We start from the raw sequence: 21,895 nt of genomic DNA on the forward strand, positions 1-21,895 counted from the left end.
ATACTATTGACCGAATGACCCCTCTGATGGCCCGAATTGGACCGTGAGCCCGTCGACGGGCGGGGGTCGTCTCTGTCTGCGGCCGAACCGTCCGTTCCAAGCGCTCAGTGCTCCGCCCATAGTAAGCGCTCGATGGGTACTATTGAATGAAATGACTTAAGGCCAATCGTGAGGGGTCGGGGCGGTGCTTGGTCAAGACGGGTGGGTCCGCGGCCGGGCCTGGGCTGGGTGTGGATGCTCTGACCTGGCTCCTTCCCAGCCCGTTCCCGCTCCTCGACGTGATGCGCATCAGGCTGACTACGGACGGGGGAGCTGGCAAGAGCTGAGGCCTCGAACTCCCCACCCAGGTTTTCGGCCTCGGCCACGCCCGTGAAACACGGGGCGGGATTACCCGGTTCATTGTGAATTCGACGGCATGATCCCTCTAGAGAATAGCCGCTTCTCAGCATCCCGAGTCACCGTTCGGCCCCCGTCTCCGTCGTCCTCGGTTTATATTTTCATTACCCGGTTCATTTTGTTAATGAGATGTACATCTCATAGAGAAGCAGCGTGGCTCAGTGGAAAGAGCCTGGGCTCGGGAGCCGGAGGTCACGGGTTCGACTCCCGGCTCCGCCGCTTGTCAGCTGGGTGACCGTGGGCGAGTCGCTTCGCTTCTCTGGGCCTCCTCCGTTCCCTCATCTGGAAAACGGGGATTAACCGTGAGCCTCACGTGGGACGACCCGATGACCCCGTATCTCCCCCGGCGCTTAGAACGGTGCCCTGCACATAGTAAGCGCTTAACAGATACCGACATTATTATTACATCACCTTGATCCCGTGTATTTGCTGCTGTTTTAATGAGATGTTCTTCCCCTCGATTCTATCTATCGCCATCGTTCTCGTCCGTCCGTCTCCCCCGATCAGACCGTGAGCCCGTCGGAGGGCGGGGACGGTCTCTGTCTGTTACCGATTTGTCCATTCCAAGCGCTTAGTACAGTGCTCTGCACAGAGTAAGCGCTCGATAGATACTGTTGAACGAACGAATGAATGAATGTCTGAGTGAGAGGCCAGGGGAGCTCTAATTAAGGGATTTTTTAGTAGTTGTCGGAAGCGGAGTTGTAGATTTTCGAGAAAGCCGAGGGGCGGTCTTTGGTGTGTTCACTTTAACCGTGCTTCAGGCCGCCCTAGAAACCGAGCACCGGCTGCAGCCGATTTCCGATTTATTGCAATAAATCCGAGACTGATCGGACCGCAGGTTTTCCGTCCGGTGGACCTCTTTGACCGTGCCCGCTCGGAGGTATCATTTGTCTAATCAGCTGGGCCCAGAAGGGAAGCCTGGCCTGCACGGAGAAGAGCGAAGGCTGTGGTCCCTGGATCTGTCCCCTCGCCACGGCTCCGTGGACTGGGGTCCCCCGGGTGACCCACCGGCTCGTCTTGGAGTCCGAAGGCAACCGGAACCTCTGCCAGGTGAACCCGTCGCCGCTTTCCTGAGAGAGTGGCATTTGGATCGGTCCGTTGGCTAGAGAAGCAGCGTGGCCTCGTGGAGATAGTGATGTTGGTATTTGTTAAGCGCTTACTGTGGGCAGAGCACTGTTCTAGGCGCTGGGGGAGATGCGGGGTCTTCAGGTTGTCCCACGGGAGGCTCGCGGTCTTAATCCCCATTTTACGGATGAGGGAACTGAGGCCCAGAGAAGTGAAGTGACTGGTCCAAGGTCACACCGCTGACGAGCGGCGGAGGGAGTCAGAGGACCCGACCTCTGATCCTGACTTCACCACGTACCTGCTGTGTGACCTTGGGCAAGTCACCACACTCCTGTCCCCTCATCTGCAAAACGGGGATTCAACACCTGTTCTCCCTCCCACTTAGACCGCGAGCCCCATGTGGGACCTGATTTTCTGGTGTCTACCCAGCACTCATGGCTCAGTGGAAAGAGCCCCGGCTTGGGAGTCAGAGGTCATGGGTTCGAATCCCCGCTCTGCCGCTTGTCAGCTGGGTGACTGTGGGCAAGTCACCCAACTCCTCTGTGTCTCAGTCACCTCATCTGTAAAATGGGGATTAAGAAACTGTGAGCCCCACGTGGGGCAACCTGATCACCCTCTATCCGCCCCAGCGCTTAGAACAGCGCTCTGCACGTAGGAAGCGCTTAACAGATACCAACGTCAATACCGTGCTTAGCACACAGTGAGCAGTTAACAGATGCCGTCGTCACTATCGTTATTATTTGCCTATTGCTGTTATTATAAAGATGATCGGTGTCGCTGTTATCGATCCGCTGGAGAGCGCCAAGACATCCGGCGAACAGAATCCCAAGGTTGAACTATTAATGATAATAATGTTGGTGTTTGCTAAGCGCTCACTATGTGCCGAGCACCGTTCTCAGCGCCGGGGGAGACACGGGAATCGGGTCGTCCCACGTGGGGCTCGCGGTCTTAATCCCCATTTTACAGATGAGGGAACTGAGGCGCAGAGAAGTGAAGTGACTCGCCCACGGTCACACAGCGGACTATTAAGGTGTCTCCCTGACCGCTCGGGCGATGGCGTTTGCGGGGGGAGGCTCTCCGGGACAGGCGGGCGGTGGAGCGGCCAGGGCCGTGCCAAGCAGGGAGGACGAGAGTCCCCTGAGCAGGAGGTAGGGCTCTAGGACAGAGAAGCCACGCGGGAGATGATTTGGGCCGTCCTTTTTTTTTCTCATCACAGTGATAACGCTCTGGTTTCATGTTTATTTTCCTTTCATCCAGGGAAGGGAGATCTGTTTTCGGTTCCCACGATGGAAATCCCGATTTTTGGTTCTTTCACTCTGTTAAATTCACTCCTCTCTCTGACTTTAACCATCAGAGACCCCACCCTCTCGGCCACCGCCGAGAGCCCAGGCCACCGAGCAAGATAGCAGGCGTCGAGCTGAGGAGATTCCCGGTCTGTCTGACCAGCGGGGATCCGGGGCTTTGTCCCAGTGGCGACGGCTCATCTTAAAATGGCGTCGATTGAATCGTCGCACCCGAGTCCCCACCTCGCCCGATCGTTCGCTGATGAATCGGATGGGAAAGAGGAGGGGTTTGGGGGGAAAGGTCGGAGACCCCGCGGGATCGGAGCGGGGAGCCGAACCCAGATTCGGCACGGAGGCGGTTGACCCGGCGCGGAGCCGGAACGGGCCGGGGGGCCCCCCCCCTCGTGGGAAGGGGAAGCGGCCTGGCTGAGTGGAAGAAGCCCGGTCTCGGGAGTCGGCGGTCGCGGGTTCTAATCCCGGCTCCGCCACCTGTCAGCTGTGTGACTTCGGGCCGGTCGCTTCACTTCTCTGGGCCTCAGTTCCCTCATCTGGCAAATGGGGATGAAGACTGGGAGCCCCACGCGGGACAACCCGATTCTCTCGTGTCTCTCCCAGCGCTTAGAACGGTGCTCGGCGCATAGTAAGCGCTTAACAGATACCAACATAATCATTATTATTAAGAGAAGCAGCGTGGCTCAGTGGCAAGAGCCCGGGCTTGGGAGGCAGGGGTCATGGGTTCGAATCCCAGCTCCGCCACTTGTCGGCCGGGTGACCTTGGGCGAGTCGCTTCACTTCTCCGTACCTCAGTTCCCTCATCTGTAAAATAGAGATTAAGACTGTGAGCCTCCTGTGGGACAAACTGATCGCCCTGTGTCTACCCCAGCGCTCAGAACGGTGCTCGGCACACAGTAAGCGCTTAACAAATACCGACGTTATTATTACCCCAGTGCTTAGAGCAGTGCCGTGCTCAACACAAAGTGACCACTTAAATTATTTGCCAGGATCCAGTCTGTCACGAGTATCGTTGCCGTTCTGGAGACGGGATCCAGGCTCCTGCGAAGTCTGCCGTCCTTCCCACGCCCTCCCCTCCCCTCCCCTCCCCTCCCGGGCTCTTCCTGCCCCCCCCCCCCCCCCCCGGGGTCCCCTGACGGCCCCATCCCCCTTTTTCCTAAGCCCACAGAAATGCCCTGAAGAATATATTATGATAAAACCGTCCGATCGAGGCACGACGAATCGCATCCTGTTCCAGCCTGCTGTCGGCGTACTGGAATTAGTCAGTCAAGGGTATCTATTGAGCGCTCAGTATGCGCGGGGCACCGTACTGAGCCTCTGGAAGAGTGCAACGGAACGGAATTACCGGACACGTTCCCCGCCCCTAACGAACTTACAGTCTGATAATAATAATTAACGGTGTTGGCGTTCGTTAAGCTCAGCGGAAAGATCCCGGGCTTGGGAGTCAGAGGTCACGGGTTCTGATCCGGCCTCCGCCGCTTGTCAGCTGCGTGACTTCGGGCGAGTCGCTTAACTTCTCGGTGCCCCGGTTACCTCATCTGTCAAACGGGGATTAGAAAAAACTGTGAGCCCCACGTGGGGCAACCCGATCGCCTGTATCCCCCAGCGCTTAGAACAGTGCTCGGCACATAGTGAGCGCTTAAGAAATACCGACATCGTCATTATCCTTATTGTTACTCTGTGCGGGGCACCGTTCTAAGCGCTGAGGGAGATCATCAGGTCGTCCCACGTGAGGCTCCCAGTCTTCATCCCCATTTTACAGGTGAGGGAACCGAGGCCCAGAGAAGCGAGGCGACTCGGCCACGGTGACACGTGGCGGGGCCGGGATTCGAACCCGTGACCGCCGACTCCCAAGCGCGGGCTCTTTCCCCCCGAGCCCCGTCTAGAGGGAGACCGTTGGAAGAGGTAGGAGCTGTTCTTGTGGGAAAGTCAGCCGGCTGAAGGCGCATCACACGAATCCCGAGTGGAATGGATTACCCGCGGAATTTCCGATTGGGTTCCTCCCCCCTTAGCGTTGCGCGCGCCCTCGGGCCGGGGAGGCGATTCTTCCCGAAAGCCGTTATCCAGCCAAGAGCGATGGACAGAAGCCGGGACGTTCAAGGTGGCATTTCTCCCAGCCGCTTGACCCAGGCGCCGACCGTACCGTGTAACGGTTATCGGACCTGTTCCTTGCCCACGGTGAGCTTACGGTTGCGGGGGGTGGAGACTGGTGTTAATACAAATAAATAAATGACAGCTGTGTATGTACATGAGTGCTGTGGGCCCGGGAAGGGGGTTGAATAAAGGAGCGCGGCTCGGTGGAAAGAGCCCGGGCTTGGGAGTCCGAGGTCACGGGTTTGAATCCCGGCTCCGCCGCTTGTCAGCCGTGCGACCGGGGGCGAGTCATCTGACTTCTCTGGGCCTCAGCGACCGCATCTGTAAAACGGGGATGAAGACCGTGAGCCTCACGTGGGACAGCCTGATGTCCCTGCATCTCCCCCAGCGCTTAGAACGGTGCCCTGCACATAGTAAGCGCTTAACAGATACCAACATTATCGTTATTATTAAAGGGAGCGAGTCAGAGTGATGCCGAAGGGAAGGGGGGGAAGAGGAAAGGGGAGCTTGGGGAAGGCCTCTTGGAGGAGATGGGCCTTCAGTATTCATTCAGTAGTATTTACTGAGCGCTTACTGTGGGCAGAGCACTGTACTAAGCGCTTGGAATGGACAGTTCGGCAACAGACAGAGACGATCCCTGCCCGTTGACGGGCTACGCTGGGGAAGCGGCGTGGCTCAGTGTGAAGAGCCCGGGCTTCGGAGTCAGAGGTCATGAGTTCCACTCCCGGCTCTGCCACTCGTCAGCCGTGTGACCGTGGGCGAGTCACTTCACTTCTCGGTGCCTCAGTTCCCTCATCTGTAAAATGGGGATTAAGACCGTGAGCCCCACGGGGGACAACGCGATTCCCCTGCGTCTAACCCGGCGCTTAGAGCGGTGCCCGGCACATAGTAAGCGCTTAACGAATGCCAGCGTTGTTACAGTCTAATTCAGCGTGTCTGGGGAGAGTCATTGTCCGTTGGATTTGAGGAGGGCGAGCACCCCGGGCCAGAGGGAAGATGTGGGCCAGGGGTCGGCGGAAAGCTAGACGAGATGGAGGTACAGCGAGAAGATTAGCGTCAGAGGAGCCACGTTGTGCAGGCTGGGTTGTAAGAGGAGAAGCGGCGTGGCTCAGTGGAAAGAGCGCGGGCTTGGGAGTCAGAGGCCACGGGTTCTAATCCCGGCTCCGCCGCGAGTCAGCCGTGTGACCTTGGGCAAATCACATAACTTCTCTGTGCCTCGGTCACCTCATCTGTCGAATGGGGATTAAAAAACTGTGAGCCCCACGGGGGGACGAGCTGATCACCTTGTATCCCCCAGCGCTTAGAACGGTGCTTTGCACATAGTAAGCGCTTAACAAATACCACAATTTATTTTATTTATTTTTTAGTGGGGTCCTTCCCGTATCTTTCTCCAAAGACTGCCCTTTCTCCCAGTCCACTCCCACCCCAAATCCCGACCTCTTCCTCGCTGGGCTCCGCTCCCTCCGTTTTGAGCTGATTCGTAAAGATCGAGGGGGGACGTTCATCTCTTCGTCGATGGACTTCTTGTCGACCTCACCTGTCCCCTTGGACGATAGGCGCCGGCTCTGTTTTCTCGGACGTCCCTCAAGCTCCTAACGTGGAGCGGCGTTCCTGGGGGCCGCTGAGACGGGGCTTTCCGACGGACCGGCCGACCGGCACGTCGACTCCGATGACCGCGGCCTGCCCCTGAGCACTCGGGTCGTGCCCCGGGTCGTGGGTCCAATTCCGACTCCTCCGGGACGGCACCCGAGCCCCCCCCCCCCCCCCCCGCCCGGAGACGATCGGGTGTGGGAGTCGACGGGGATCCGCTGTCGGGCGACGGGACCGTTGTCGAGTATCCCGAGAGCGCCGCCCTGGGCGGCGCCGGAAGGGTCCGGGCGGCCCGTGGGCCCCGGCGTCTCGGTAGACGGCAAAATGGTGGTTTCTGTCGGGGAGACGTGAATCGAGTCTAAATCGGGAACCCGCACAAACATAAATAAAGCGTCTTTTCCACTCGGACGGGATTACGTCGGGTTTCGCATCAGCCGATTTAAAAATATGTTTTTATTAGGTGCGAGTGGTTCCCAGAGCGCCTTTCCCGGCTCCCGTCTCGCCCGTGTTTACTCGATGGGCTGGTCGTCTCGCTCGGCGAGGGCGAGTTCCCGGGTCCCGTTCGTCTGCCAAGTTCCGTGGCGAGGGCAGGAGCAGAGGGTGAGGAGACGTAAATTTATGGAAAGGAAAAAAAAATAGCCCTCTATGAGGTATCGGCGAGGGAGTGAATCACCCGCCCGGACGTCCAGTTGCAAGTGGCCTTTTGGGATGCGGTTCGTTTTCTCTCGGATCGCGTCCGGCGCCGAGACCCCTCCCCGGAGAGCGGACGGGCGCGTCGAGGCCCCCGAGCCTTTTTTTTTCCCAGCCCCCTGCGGAATCCGTAGGCCTCGGTCGCTCGTCTTTAGCCCGTCGTCAGTCGGTCGTAATGACTGAGCGCTTACTGTGTGCGGAGCGCTGAACGAAGCACTTGGGCGAGTGTCTCATGACGCTATAATAGAGGCGATCCCTGCCCACAACAGCCTGGAGGTGACGGCCTCCCGTCGATACAGTGTCGGAGCTTGCTTCATTCATTCGGCCGTATTTAATAATTAATAATTATGGTATCTGTGAAGCGCTTACTGTGTGCAGAGCGCCGTTCTAAGCGCCGGGAGAGATACAGGGTCCTCAGATTGTACCTCGTGAGGCTCACATTTTTTAATCCTCATTTTTACAGATGAGGCAACAGAGGTACAGAGAAGTTAAGTGACTTGCCCGAGGTCACACTGCAGACAGGTGGCGGAGCCGGGATCATACTGAGCGCTGACTGCGTGCAGAGCACCGGACCGAGCGCTTGGGAAAGTACAGTACGACAATAAACCCTGACATTCCCCACCCACCGTCGGCTCCCAGTCTAGAGTGGGGGAGACAGACGTCGGCGGAAAGAGCCCGGGCTTGGCAGTTCGGACGTTTTGGGTTCGAATCCCGGCTCCGCCGCTTGCCAGCTGTGTGACTCTGGGCAAGTCACTTCACTTCTCTGGGCCTCGGTGACCTCATCTGGAAAACGGGGATTAAAAAGGGTGAGCCCCACGCGGGACAACCTGATGACCCTGGATCCCCCCCAGCGCTTAGAACAGCGCTTGGCACGTAGTAAGCGCTTAACGTTATTATAAATGAGATTACAGATGTGTACGGGAGTGTTTAGGGGCTGGGAGGGGGGAGGATCAAAGGGATAAGTAAAACGACAGATACGTCCGTAGGCGCTTTGGGGCTGGGAGAGGCGAAGAGCAAAGGGAACAAGTCGGGGCGACGCAGAAGGGGGTGGGAGGTGAGGAAAAGTGGGGCTTGGTCCGGGAAGGCCTCCTGGAGGAGGTGGGCCTGCGGGAAGGCACTGAAGCGGGGGAGGGCGGTCGTCGGATAATAATAACCTTGGTATTTTTTAATCGTTCACTATGTGCCGAGCACCGTTCTGAGCGCCGGGGGAGATACAGGGTCATCGGGTCGTCCCACGTGAGGCTCACGGTTAATCCCCATTTTCCAGATGAGGTCACTGAGGCCCAGAGAAGCGAAGTGACTCGCCCACGGTCACACAGCCGACAGGTGGCGGAGCCGGGAGCCGAACCCATAACGATAACGATGTTGGTACTCGTTAAGCGCTCACCGTGAGCGGAGCACTGTTCTGAGCGCTGGGGCAGACGCGGGGTGGTCAGGTCGTCCCGCGTGAGGCCCACAGGTAATTCCCGTTTTACAGATGAGGTAACTGAGAGGCACAGAGAAGTGAAGTGACTTGCCCGCAGTCACACGTGACCTCTGACTCCGAAGCCCAGGCTCTCTCCACTGAGCCACGCTGCCTCCCCTAGCAGAGGAGGGATCAGAGGAGGGACGGGGTTCCGGGCCGAGAGCGGGACCTGGGGGAGGGGCCGGCGGCGAGGCGGAGGCGCGGTAAGATCGGCAGCAGGGGAGCGAAGCGTGCGGGCCGGGGTGTAGGGGGAGAGGAGCGAGGCGAGGTAGGAGGGGGGCCAGGCCGCGGGCCGCTCTCAAGCCAAAAGAGAGGACTTTTTGCGTGTGACACGGAGGCGGATGAGCGGAGCGCGGCGACGGGTCCGGAACGTCTCCGGAGAAAAAGGATCCGGGCGGCAGAGGGAAGCGTGGGCTCGAAGGGGGGAAAGACAGAGGAGGCCGATGCAGCCGTCCAGGCAGGATAGATGAGCGATCGTATTAGAGAAGCAGCGCGGCTCGGTGGAAAGAGCCCCGGCTTGGGAGTCCGGGGCCATGGGTTCGAATCCCGGCTGCGCCGCCCGTCAGCTGGGTGACTCTGCGCGAGTCACTTCACCTCCCGGTGCCTCCGTGACCTCATCTGGAAAATGGGGTGAAGACCGTGAGCCTCACGCGGGACGACCGGATGACCCTGTATCTCCCCCAGCGCTTAGAACGGTGCTCGGCGCAGAGTAGCAGCGTGGCTCGGTGGAAAGAGCCCGGGCTTGGGAGTCAAGAGGTCATGGGTTCGACTCCCGGCTCCGCCGCCTGTCAGCTGGGTGACACTGGGCAAGTCACTTCACTTCCCTGGGCCTCAGTGACCTCATCTGTAAAAGGGGGATTTACTGTGAGCCCCACGTGGGACAATCTGATGACCCTGGATCTCCCCCAGCGCTTAGAACAGTGCTCTGCACGTAGTAAGCGCTTAACAAATACCAACATTATTATTATTTAGCACGCAACAGATGCCGACATTATTATTATTATTAAAATGGGGATGAAGGCCGTGAGCCTCACGTGGGACGACCTGATGACCCTGTATCTCCCCCAGCGCTTAGAACGGTGCTCGGCACATAGTGAGCGCTAAACAAATACCGACATTATTATGATTATTTGTTAAGCGGTAGCAGTATGGATGGAGAGAAAAGGGTGGATTTATATTGTTGTCTGTCTCCCCCTCTAGACCGTAAACTCATTTGGGGCGGGGAAAGTGGCTGCCGACTCTGTTGTATTGTACTCTCCCGAGCGCTCAGTACAGTTAATAATAAGAATAATAATAATAATGTCGGTATTCGTTAAGCGCTTACTATGTGCCGAGCACCGTTCTAAGCGCTGGGGCAGACACAGGGGAATCAGGTCGTCCCACGTGGGGCTCACAGTCTTAATCCCCATTTTACAGATGAGGGAACTGACAGTTCTGTGCACACGGTAAGCGCTCAGTAAATACCATTTATTAGAGAAGCAGTGTGGCCCAGTGGAAAGAGCCCGAGCTTGGGAGCCACAGGTCACGGGTTCCAATGCCGGCTCCGCCGCCTGTCAGCTGTGTGACTCTGCGCAAGTCACTTCGCTCCTCGGTGCCTCAGTGACCTCATCTGGAAAATGGGGTGAAGACCGTGAGCCTCACGTGGGACGACCTGATGGCCCCGTATCTCCCCCAGCGCTTAGCACGGTGCTCGGCACATAGTAAGCACGTAATAAATACCGACATCATTATTATCAAAACGGGGCTGGAGACCGTGAGCCTCACGTGGGCCAACCTGATGACCCCGTATCTCATTCATTCATTCATTCATTCATTCATTCAATAGTATTTATTGAGCGCTTACTATGTGCAGAGCACTGTACTAAGCGCTTGGGACGAACAAGTCGGCAACAGATAGAGACGGTCCCTGCCGTTTGACGGGCTTACGGTCTGATCGGGGGAGACGGACGGACGAGAACGATGGCACTGAACAGCGTCGAGGGGAAGAACATCTCGTAAAAACAATGGCGACTAAATAGAATCGAGGCGATGTACAATTCATTAACAAAATAAATAGGGAGTGAGCGCTAAACAAATACCAACAGTATTATGATTATGATGAAGTGGTAGCAGTATGGACGGAGAGAAAAGGGTGGATTTATTAATGTTGGTATTTGTTAAGCGCTCACTATGTGCCGAGCACCGTTCTGAGCGCTGGGGTAGGCACAGGGGAATCGGGTTGTCCCACGTGGGGCTCACGGTCTTCATCCCCATTTTACAGGTGAGGTCACTGAGGCACCGAGAAGTGAAGCGACTCGCCCAAAGTCACACAGCTGACAAGTGGCGGAGCCGGGGTTTGAACCCACGACCTCTGACTCCCAAGCCCGGGCTCTTTTCCAATGAGCCACGCTGCCTTTATATCGTTGGTCTGTCTCCCCCTCTAGACCGAAAGCTCATTTTGGGCGGGGAAAGTGTCTACCGACTCTGTGGTATTGTACTCCCCCGAGCGCTCAGTACGGTTCTGTGCACACGGTAAGCGCTCAGTAAATACCATTTATTAGAGAATACCATTTATTAGAGAAGCAGTGTGGCCCAGTGGAAAGAGCCCGGGCTTGGGAGTCAGAGTTCCTGGGTTCTAATCCCGGCTCCGCCACTTTGTCAGCTGTGTGACTTTGGGCGGGTCACTTCCCTTCTCTGGGCCTCAGTTCCCTCATCTTGAAAATGGGGATGAAGACTGTGAGCCCCACGTGGGACGACCTCATCACCTTGTATCTCCCCCAGCGCTTCGAACGGTGCTTTGCACATAGTAAGCGCTTAACAAATACCATCATTATTATTACTCTCCCGAGCGCTCAGTACAGTTCTGTGCACGCAGTGAGCGGCTCGATAAATACCGTTTATTCGAGAAGCAGCGTGGCTCAGTGAAAAAAAGAGCCCAGGCTTGGGAGTCAGAGGTCATGGGTTCTAATCCCTACTCTGCCACTCATCAACTTGGTGACTGGGCAAGTCCCTTCTCTGTGCCTCAGCTACCTCATCTTTCAATGGGGATTAATAATGTTGGTATTTGTTAAGCGCTCACTATGTGCAGAGCACTGTTCTAAGCGCTGGGGGAGATACAGGGTCACCAGGTTGTCCCACGTGAGGCTCACGGTTAATCCCCATTTTCCAGATGAGGTCACTGAGGCCCAGAGAAGTGAAGTGACTTGCCCACAGTCACACAACTGACAAGTGGCAGAGCCGGGATTCGAACTCATGACCTCCGACTCCCAGGCCCGGGCTCTTTCCACCGAGCCACGCTGATTAAGATTGAGAGCCCCACCTGGGAAAACCTGATTAGCCTGTATCTACCCCAGTGTTTAGGACAGTGCTCGGCACATGGTGAGCGCTTAACAGACACCGTCATCGTCATCGTCATCGTCGGTGGTGATGAGCCGGTCAGTAATAATAATAATAATAACGTTGGTATCTGTTAAGCGCCTACTATGTGCAGAGCACCGTTCTAAGCGCCGGGGTAGATACAGGGTAATCGGGTCGTCCCACGTGAGGCTCACGGTTAATCCCCATTTTACAGATGAGAGAACTGAGGCCCAGAGAAGTGAAGTGACTCGCCCACAGTCCCACAGCTGACACGTGGCAGAGCTGGGATTCGAACCCACGACCTCTGACTCCGAAGCCCGGGCTCTTTCCACCGAGCCACGCTGATTCCCAGTCAGTGGTGCATGCTGTGGGTCGAAGGAAAGACCGGTTCCCCCAGCGCTTATTGGAAGGTTCCGACGGATGCCAGGCTCTGGGTTCGGGTTGCTAACTCTGGAAGATGAAACCTGCGTTTGCTTCGGACGGGTCCTAGGGACGGCGCCCAAAGGGTCGTCGTCCCTTCTCTTGGACCAACCGGCCTCTCGGGACGCGGCTCGGTATCGGCCTCTGGCTCCCCGCAGCGTGAACGGCTCAGAATCTCCTCGCCCGTTGGGTGCCGGGGACGAAAACGCAGCTGCCTCTTGAAACTCTTCCAGTTTGACCTCTGAGCCGAGTCTGAGGCGAGGTGTCTCCGAGAGGCCGTTCGGCGGCACTGTCGACGTACGAAGAGCGGAATCGTTGGTTGAGATTTCGGGAGCGGCCTCCCGTGGGGAGCCGTGGGTCACGGTGGGAGTTGCGGATAGGAAATCCCCGGGTTTGAAATCACGACCGTGGCTTTGGAGGAGTACGGTTCGAGCCGAGACGTTCCCCTGACTCGAACGTGAAAAATCCCGGCACGAGGCTCGGGCCGGAACCGACAGGCAAAGAAGGAGCAGTTGGATCGAGCCGGGCCGAGATCTGAGCGTATTTCTTCCCCCTAACTTCACGTGTCGGCGTCCGGGTGCGTGAGCCCACCCCGGTTTGCCCAGATTGGTTTAGAACATGCTGAGCGTCACAGGGCCCCGGAGCCGTTCTTGGTCGGACCTGACTCGCTCGTCAGCGTAAGTGCCCGGCCCCGACACGTAACCGCCGCGGCGTACGCTCGCCTTTTCCAAGACCGCCAAGACCACGAAGACCACGTTGGGATGACTGAGTGCGTCAAACTAGACAGTAACAAGTTTTCCCAGGGCAAATCATCACCCACAAGAGCGTGAAACTGGGAATCGGGAGACCCAGGTTCTAATCCTGAGACTGGTCCCTAAGTCAGTTGACTTCCGGACCTCAGTTTCCTCATCCGGAAAATGGAGGGCACGGGGCCAGTTCTACCTCCCACTTAAACCGGGAACCCCATGTGGGAATAGGACAGACTCCAAAATAGGAAGGGGAAACCACCCAGTGTAAAATCTGTTCGTAAGTGGAGTGGGGAGAGAGGGTGGGGTCGGAGAGGGAAGCGTGGCTCAGTGGAAGGAGCCCGGGCTGGGGAGTCAGAGGTCATGGGTTCCAATCCCGGCTCCGCCGCTTGTCAGCTGTGCGACCCCGGGGGAGTCACTTCACTTCTCTGGGCCTCGGTTACCCCATCTGTAAAACGGGGAGGAAGACTGTGAGCCCCGCGTGGGACCCACCTGATCACCTTGTATCCTCCCCGGCGCTTAGAACGGAGCTTCGCACGTAGTAAGCGTATAACAGATGCCGTCATTAATTAAGTAGGGTGGAGAGATGAAAGACCTCAGGCCTCGGCTGCTGCGGCCGAGCTCGGCAGGGGACTTCACAGTGAGGCGGGAGCATCGAGAACAGGAAACCGTGTGCTGTGTGTCCAGCGCGCACCGTTTCCTTCCTCTGGACCGTAAGCTCATTGTGTGGGCAGGGAACGTGTCTACCAACTCTGTCGTATTGTACTGTACTCTCCCGAGTGCTTAGTACAGTGCTCGGCCCGCAGTGCTCAATAAATGCAATCGATTGATTTGACCAAACCCTGCACCGTGCACCTCATTTGGGGCTTGAGAATGGTTGTTTCCCCCCTCTACCTTAAAGACCAGAAGCTCCCTGAGGACGGAAACGGTCTGCTCCCAACTTTAAAAAGGCCCGACGTCGCCCGGGACAGAGAATCGAGCGGATGCGGGACAGCATTAATGGACAAGGAGTCTGTGGGCCGGAGATTCATTCGATAGTATTTATTGAGCGCTTACGATGTGCGGAGCACTGTATTAAGCGCTTGGAATGTACAGTTCGGCAACAGATAGAGACCGTCCCTGCCCAGCGACAGAGATGACATGGGGAAGCCAGTGACTTCTCATTTTCGGCCGGGTTCAAGTATCTCGTACTGTCACAGACGCTTAGTGCTGCCGGCGCTCAGGAAATATTATCGCTTGAGTACTGTGCTTTCAAGTGTTGTTCGTTCTCTGGCTAATGAGCTACGTGAGTCAAGTGGCCAGACTTCTTTATGGGCCTTTAAGGTCACCCGATTGCATCGGACTGACGGCACTGGCCTTTTCTGTCATCCCTCTCTGGCCCGGGCTGTCTTTTTCCTTGGCCCTCCGTGCTGTACTTTCTATCGGTTTCACAATCGCTGAGCTTTTAGGAAGGGCTTTCCCCAAAACCACGTCTTAAACTCTCCTTTTCTGAGGATCTAGGGTTCTTTGCAGTGACAGTTGGTCAGCCGGAAACTCCGCTTCGTTACGCTGTCCCGGGAACGACGGCTGGCAAGCCCCTCGTCACTTCGCGCGTTTGGGAAATGGGGCCGAGCCCATCCTGGTGATCTCCGTTTGGGCGACGCTATCTGCCAGGGTCCGATGGGCTTAGATTTGAAGCCGTCTGGTGAGCTCATCAACAGCGGGGCCGTCGTCTCCTTTCTCCCAGGCTCGGTATCTTTGTGATTAAAGCGGCGGAGTCAAGAACACGAAGGTTGCACCGCCGTTCACTTCACGATCATTTCCATGTGGTAGAAATTCCTATCAGATGTCGGGAAACAGCGGGAACAAGCCAACAGCTCGGGCCGCAGCCTCCCGCACGGCGCTGGGTCACGGGCACGCGGGCGGCTGTCGGTCGGTTTAACGAGGAACGTTTTTGGTTTCGAGAGATGAGCGAAGGGCAGGCATTTCTTCAGCTTTCTTCCGGAGCCTTCCTTTTGCCACTCGGCTGGAAGCTCTTGGAGGGCAGGATCGCGCGTCCGAAAGCCGACAGTGCGTCTTTTATCCGGGAATTTTTTCCCCACGTCGAGTAAGGCGGGAGAAAGGAGTGAAGGTGATGACGATGATGTATCTGTTAAGTGCTTACTGTGTGCTGGTCGGGGGGGGGGGGGGGATACAAGGTGATCAGGTGGTGGTGGTGATCACGGTCTTCATCCCCGTTTTCCAGACGAGGTCACTGAGTCACAGAACAGTGAAGCCACTTGCCCGGAGTCACACGGCTGACGAGTGGCGGAGCCGGGATTAGAACCCACGACCCCTGACTCCCAAGCCCGGGTTCTTTCCACTGAGCCACGCTGCTTCTCTGTAATAATAATGATGGCATCGGTTAAGCACTTTGTACGTGCCAAGCACTGTTCTGAGCGCCGGAGAAGATACAAGGTAATCAGGTTGTCCCACGTGGGGCTCACGATCTTCATCCCCATTTTCCAGATGAGGTCACTGAGGCACGGAGAAGTGAAGTGACTTGCCCAAAGTCACACGGCTGACAAGTGGCGGAGCCGGTGCCATTTGGAATCTGTAGAGCGGATAAGGAGACTGACGGCACCGCCCAGGGTAGATGCTGAGGGAAAATGCCGAAGGAGAGAAGAAAGTTGTCCCATCCTCTGCCCCATCAGATAGAATATTTTTCTTGTGTCGCCGGAGCGTTGCGTCGGGGCATTGCGCGGGGTATTATTAGTTATGGTATTCATTCAGCGCTCGCTGTGCCAAGCTGATCGGACCTAGTCTCTATCCCACGTGGGGCTCACCTTCCAAGGGACAGGGAGAGCGGGGACCTTAATCCCCATTTTACAGGTGGGTAAACTGAGGCAGAGAGCTTAAGGGACTTGCATTATGAAACCGACACCCGCCAAAAATGTAATGGAAGCATGCCAGAGAGTGAGGGGCAGCATTGCTAAAAATAGGCCACGCTGTGAGAAGCAGCGTGGCTCAGTGGAAGGAGCCCAGGCTCGGGAGTCAGAGGTCATGGGTTCGAATCCCGGCCCTGCCACTTGTCAGCTGTGTGACCGTGGGCGAGTCACTTAACTTCTCTGTGCCTCAGTTCCCTCATCTGTAAAATGGGGATTAAGACCGTGAGCCTCACGTGGGACAACCTGATTCCCCTGTATCTACCCCAGCGCTTAGAACGGTGCTCGGCACATAGTAAGCGCTTAATAAATGCCAACATTATTATTATTATTATTATTAGTGGAAAGAGCACAGGCCTGGGAGTCAGAGGGCTTGGGTTCTAATCCCGGCTCTGCCACTTGTCTGCCGTGACACTTTGGGCAAGTCCCGAAACTTCTCTCTGCCTCAGTTGCCTCATCTGTAAAATGGGGACTAAGACTGTGAGCCCCACATGGGACATGGACTGCGTCCAACCTGATTAGCTTATATCTTCCCCAGGACTCAGGACAGTGCCTGGCACGTAGTAAGCCCTTAACAGATACCGTAAAAAATAATTGGAAAGAAATCCTCCTCCCACTTCAAAAGCCGTGAGCCATTTCGTGTCACTTTGCAAAACGCCGCTGACCTACTGAGAAAGCTCTCCGCAAAAATCACCAGCCTTAAGGTATCTTGGAAAATCTAAGCGCCCGTCTCTTGCGTTTCTGATGAGACAATCATAGTGTTGGTATCTGTTAAGCGCCTACTATGTGCAGAGCACTGTTCTAGGGGCCGGGGGAGATACAGGGTCATCAGGTCGTCCCTCGTGAGGCTCACGGTCTTCATCCCCATTTTCCAGATGAGGGAACTGAGGCCCAGAGAAGTGAAGGGACTTGCCCACGGTCACACAGCTAAGTGGCGGAGCTGGGCTTCGAACCCATGACCTCTGACTCCCAAGATCCCTGCAAGGATGGAGCCACATTAAAAAGTGTAAATAAAACTGACCTTCAAGAATTTTGTGGCTGCCTTTGGAGTGGAAACAAGGAAACTGGGGCTCTGAACTCTTTCAGCCGTGATTCACTGCTCCATCAAGGCCCTTGGCTACGCTACCCTCCACCGCTAGCGTCTGCGGCAGAATTTGTGAGTGTCGGCCACGGGCAGAGTGCCGTACTGGGTGCCCGCCGTGACCCGGTCCCTCAGCTGGGTCCCTGGGAACGTACAAGTGAAAGGCGAGGTCCTGGCCCTTAAGGAGCTTACAGTCTAATGGGGAGACAAGGGAACGTGAATCGGAGAACGTATAATGGGTAAAGGGCCGATAGTTTTAAAAAGAGGCCAAAAAAATCAAATAGGTCACCAGCCGGCAGGCACGTAAGTGCCGGACATTGAGTCATGAAATGCCTCTCAGTGGGTCAGGGGAAAAGGCGGTAATCACCATAGCTAGAAGAAGTGAAGGAGCAGGAATTAATGCACGTGCTCGGCCTTGACATCCCGCATGAGAAGATGCAAAGAACTCCGCGCATTTTGAAAGCGCTGTCGTTATTAGCCGTAGCATCAGTGTTTTGTTCGCAGAAGGTTTTGCAAGAGAGTATACGGCTAGTTGGCCTCCTCTTTGCAACGAGGCGTCGGGCAAGACTCCCGTTTAGTTCTCGCCCCGTTTTTGACACCGGGGATTTATTTCGTCCGGCGTCGTTTCCAGACAGACGTGTGTCGCGGGCGGAACGTTCCTTCGTTCTGCTGGGGGTACTTCCGTGTCACAAAATGGACCTCGGCTCGGTCGTGGGAAGGTGTGAGTACGGAGAATGAGAGTGTTGTGGGGTTCCCAGGATTCCGCAGGGCGGTGGAGGCTTTGGAATCTGAAACCCAGTCGCTTTCTGGCCGAGGATCAGTGTAAAGATCCTCCCGTTGAAAGAAACCTCCCCTTTCGTTTCTCCCTTCCTCTCTCTCTCACCACCCTCCCGCCCCACACCCGGTGTGAGGCTGCTTTTAGATATCTAAGGCATTATTAAAACTTTCTCTCCTTCAGTCCACCATTTGAATATTTGAATTTGCAGAAGGGACAAAAGAACTCAGAGAAGGGTGGGTCTGGGGGGCCTTCGGGGGTTTTGGCTGCTTAAGAGAGGACCGGTTTTCAAAGTCTTGGCGCCCCACACCTTTGAGGCAGTCCCTTCCCCCCGATTCAGGTGCGCCGTCTTCATTTCTGGGGCAGAAACATTGGAGCATCTGGGGGAGAAAGGAAGACGTACGTCTGGTCTCTAGAGTGAACCCGGAGTTTGGCAGGACAAAGCAGGGTTTATTCCAGGCTCAGAATTTTCATTTTCATTCAAGTCGTAAATGTCTTCCGTGCCGAAGAAGAACGATACTTTGTTCCAGAGACAGTAAGGCTCTCGAGCCCTCCAAATAGACGGGGCTGTAAGTCCTAGCTTCAGAAAACGTCGTCTTTCTTCTGAAAACTACCCTGTTCCCGTAGGTGACGCTATCTGTGGGGACCCGGGTTCGGTCGCAGCTGTGAATGGTTCCTGGCCCTTTCAGACCTCAGCTCGAGAAACCTGTCCTCGTTCCCCTGTGTACACACCCGTCCCGGGCTCTCCTTCTGGAAAAATGGAGGGGATGGGACCTTTTCAAGCCAGCCGTGTACCGTCTGCTGTCAGAGACCTCTGGGTCTAGTGGGCTCAGTTCGGCGGCGGCTTTCACTCCGTGCTTTGGCTAGAGCGCTGTAAGCGATCTGGGGAACGGTCGGGACGCACGGCCGTGCCCGTGCACGGGCGTGCGGCGCTGGGTACGGTGAGTCTTTCAGCGTGGGGTTTCCTGAATGCAGACTTTCGATAGAACCCAACCCCCAGGGTCTGAGAGATCTCGGCGCGCTCCCTTCCGCCGGTCACTGCGTTCGTTTCTGGAGGGTCCTCTGTCTGCGAAGCCGAGATCTCGGGGAACGCTCGAGCGGAGTTCCGAACCTCAGCGCTGTTCCTAGAGAAGGAAAAGCAGTCCCGCGGGATGATGTGATGTCACAGTCAAACGTCTCAGACAGTTCCGTCATAAATCCAAAAATAATCAGACCTAGCTAGTCTGCTGAAGGAAGAGAACGGTAAGTTGAAAGCTTCTCAAAGGTGGGAACTATGTCTTTCATTTCTGTTTGCTGTTCCCAGAGCTCAGTGTGGTACCCAGCGCGCTCACCCGTTAGGTTTTCGGTGAACGTGAGGGGATTAAACATCAAGTGAGACATGTAGAGAGGAAATTCCCTCCTACCTCTCCTCCCTTCTCTCTTTCCACCGCCCACCCCGCACGCTCCGCTCCTCCGCCGCCCGCCTCCTCGCCGTCCCTCGGTCTCGCCCGTCCCGCCGTCGACCCCCGGGCCGCGTCCTCCCGCGGTCCCGGAACGCCCTCCCTCCCCACCTCCGCCAAACTGATTCTCTTCCCCTCTTCAAATCCCTACTTAAAGCTCACCTCCTCCGAGAGGCCTTCCCAGACTGAGCTCCCTTTTCCCTCTGCTCCCTCTAACCCCCCTTCACCTCTCCGCAGCTAAACCCTCTGCTCCCCCCTTCCCCTCTGCTCCTCCCCCTCTCCCGTCCCACCCCCTCGGCACTGTACTCGTCCGCTCGACCGAATATAGCTTCATCACCCTATTTATTTTGTTTAATGAGATGTCCATCACCCTGATTCTATTAAATTGCTCTTGTTTTAATGAGATGTTCTTCCCCTTGACTCTGTTTATTGCCACTGTTCTTGTCTGTCTCCCCCGATTAGCCCGTAAGCCCGTCAGAGGGCAGGGACTGTCTCTATCTGTTGCCGATTTGTCCATTCCAAGCGCTTGGTACAGTGCTCTGCACGTAGTAAGCGCTCAATAAATACTATTGAATGAATGAATGAATGAATGAATGGGGGGGGTTTATATTTAGGTATCAGTCAGTACAGATTATACATATCACTAATGCACTACGATAGAAATCAGTGCGTGTTACCTGTAGATACGCATTATAGGATCTGACCCTTTGAGTTTTTCCAAAAAATGGAATCATGCCTGACTGCTAGACTGATGCTGCTCTGATGAAATTTCCTCCGAATTTAGAATTTGGGGATAGAGTCGACCTTCATCATCAAGCCCCTTCTCCCCCTCCCTTTTTAACCCCATATCTGTATCGAGAACAAGCCATCGATGAGAAGCAGCGTGGCTCAGTGGAAAGAGCCCGGGCTTCGGAGTCAGAGGTCGTGGGTTCGACTCCCGGCCCTGCCGCTTGTCCGCCGTGTGACTGTGGGCGAGTCACTTAACTTCCCTGAGCCTCAGTGACCTCATCTGTAAAATGGGGATTAACTGTGAGCCTCACTTGGGACAACCTGATGACCCTGTATCTCCCCCAGCGCTTAGAACAGTGCTCTGCACATAGTAAGCGCTTCACAGATACCAACATTATTATTAGTATTTACCGAACGTTTACTGTGTACAGAGCTCTGTCCTGGAGCACTTGAAATCGAGGCCTGCGACGGGCCTTCTAAAACATCCCTAATTTTCCCCTCTAGTCATTCACTATGAGTCGGTTCTGTGGACGATGACAGCAGCGGTCGTCACCAAGCCAGTGTCCCGGGGGTTTCGATCAGCGTTGCCCGACGTCGTACCAGCTGACAGAAAAGCAGGAAACTCACATTAGCGAGCGGTCAGTGTGTCGTTTCCATTTTAAGAGAGAGGACGCTGCCTCTGAGCGCCAGATCGCTAATTGGGACCGGTTGAGATTAGAGCCACAAGTCCCCGGATCTCCATTTCACTCCTCTGACCCTGGCACCGCTGCTTCCTGCCCGGAGTGGCCTTCCCTACCCGTCCTTGGGACGTGTGCGCGTATGTTTGTGTGTGTAATTTGGCATTAGCATCCACCATATTGACTCATAATGATATACTAGGGGGCGAGTTACAGAGTTGAGAGTAAAATTAGGGATGCTAGTAGACTTGAGAAGGGCTGGAATGATGTAGAGATGAAAGGCCGTAGCGTATCATTGGAAGTCCGGGGGGTCACTCGGGACCTTTCTTGTCACTTTATGCCGTGTCCTGTCGGTCTTCGAATGGGTAGTTAATGATAGGGGGGCATGTTAAGTGTTCAGATGAAATAAAGGCCTGAACATGGGTCCTCTGCCATTGTGTTTTATCCTTGTATTTCAAAGAAGCTGTATTTTAAGAGAGTCATTAGTCTAATTGCTCCTACCGCTGCTCTGAAGAAACATTCTCTAGTTCCAGTCAACGTGCAGAGCAGCTCTCTCTTCTGGGCAAACGGAGCCTGAAAGAATGCCGGCCTTTCCTTCCTGGGGGCTCCAGAGTCGGCGGGGCCGGGGGTCGGGATTCTCCTAGCCGACGAGACGGTTCCCGGAGATCGTAACAGCATGAGGGTGTTGCTGTCTTTCAGTGAGGAGCTTCGAAGAGAAGTCCGCCAGCTGAAGCGGGAGCTGTTGGTGGCCAGACAGAAAAAGGAAGAAGGGGCTACTAGACCAACTGGAAAAGAAGAGGCAGGTAAGAGCGAGCAGCAACTGGGAGTTGGCTCTGAGCCCCGCTGAATTTTTAACAAGGGTCTGGACTTGCCCGTGGGGCGTGCGGACGAGGGCCTAGAGATGTCGTCGTCCCGCTCTGGATTTCCTGAGAAATTAATTGAACCGAAAATGTCCTTTTCGGCGTAGCCGCCCCTCCTCCTTCTGCGCTCCCCGACAACTGACAGAGATGTGACACCTAGGCAAAGGTGCTCAGCCTGACTGCGTTAGAACAGCGTCTCGGGAAGCAGCTCCAAAGAAAACCTTCAGCCGTCCGTCAAAGGTATTTATTGAGCACTTACCGTGTGCAGAACACTGTGCTAAGCTCTTGGGAGAGTATAATACGACAGAGTTGGCAGACCCGTCCCCTGCCCACC

The 21,895-nt window shown here is 55.8% G+C and overlaps 1 protein-coding gene across 1 annotated transcript in view; it reads left to right on the forward strand.

The window, feature by feature from the left end:
- The window catches only part of CWC27 (CWC27 spliceosome associated cyclophilin), a 152,424-nt gene that overhangs the window by 62,354 nt on the left and 68,175 nt on the right, over positions 1–21,895 (forward strand). Inside the window, exon 11 of the mRNA XM_029059282.2 lies at positions 21,401–21,504. Within this exon, the coding sequence (XP_028915115.1) occupies positions 21,401–21,504 (104 nt within the window). The remainder of the gene's footprint in view (positions 1–21,400; positions 21,505–21,895) is intronic.

Source organism: Ornithorhynchus anatinus, chromosome 1 (genome assembly GCF_004115215.2).
Source record: "Ornithorhynchus anatinus isolate Pmale09 chromosome 1, mOrnAna1.pri.v4, whole genome shotgun sequence".
NCBI classification, from domain to species: Eukaryota; Metazoa; Chordata; class Mammalia; order Monotremata; family Ornithorhynchidae; genus Ornithorhynchus; species Ornithorhynchus anatinus.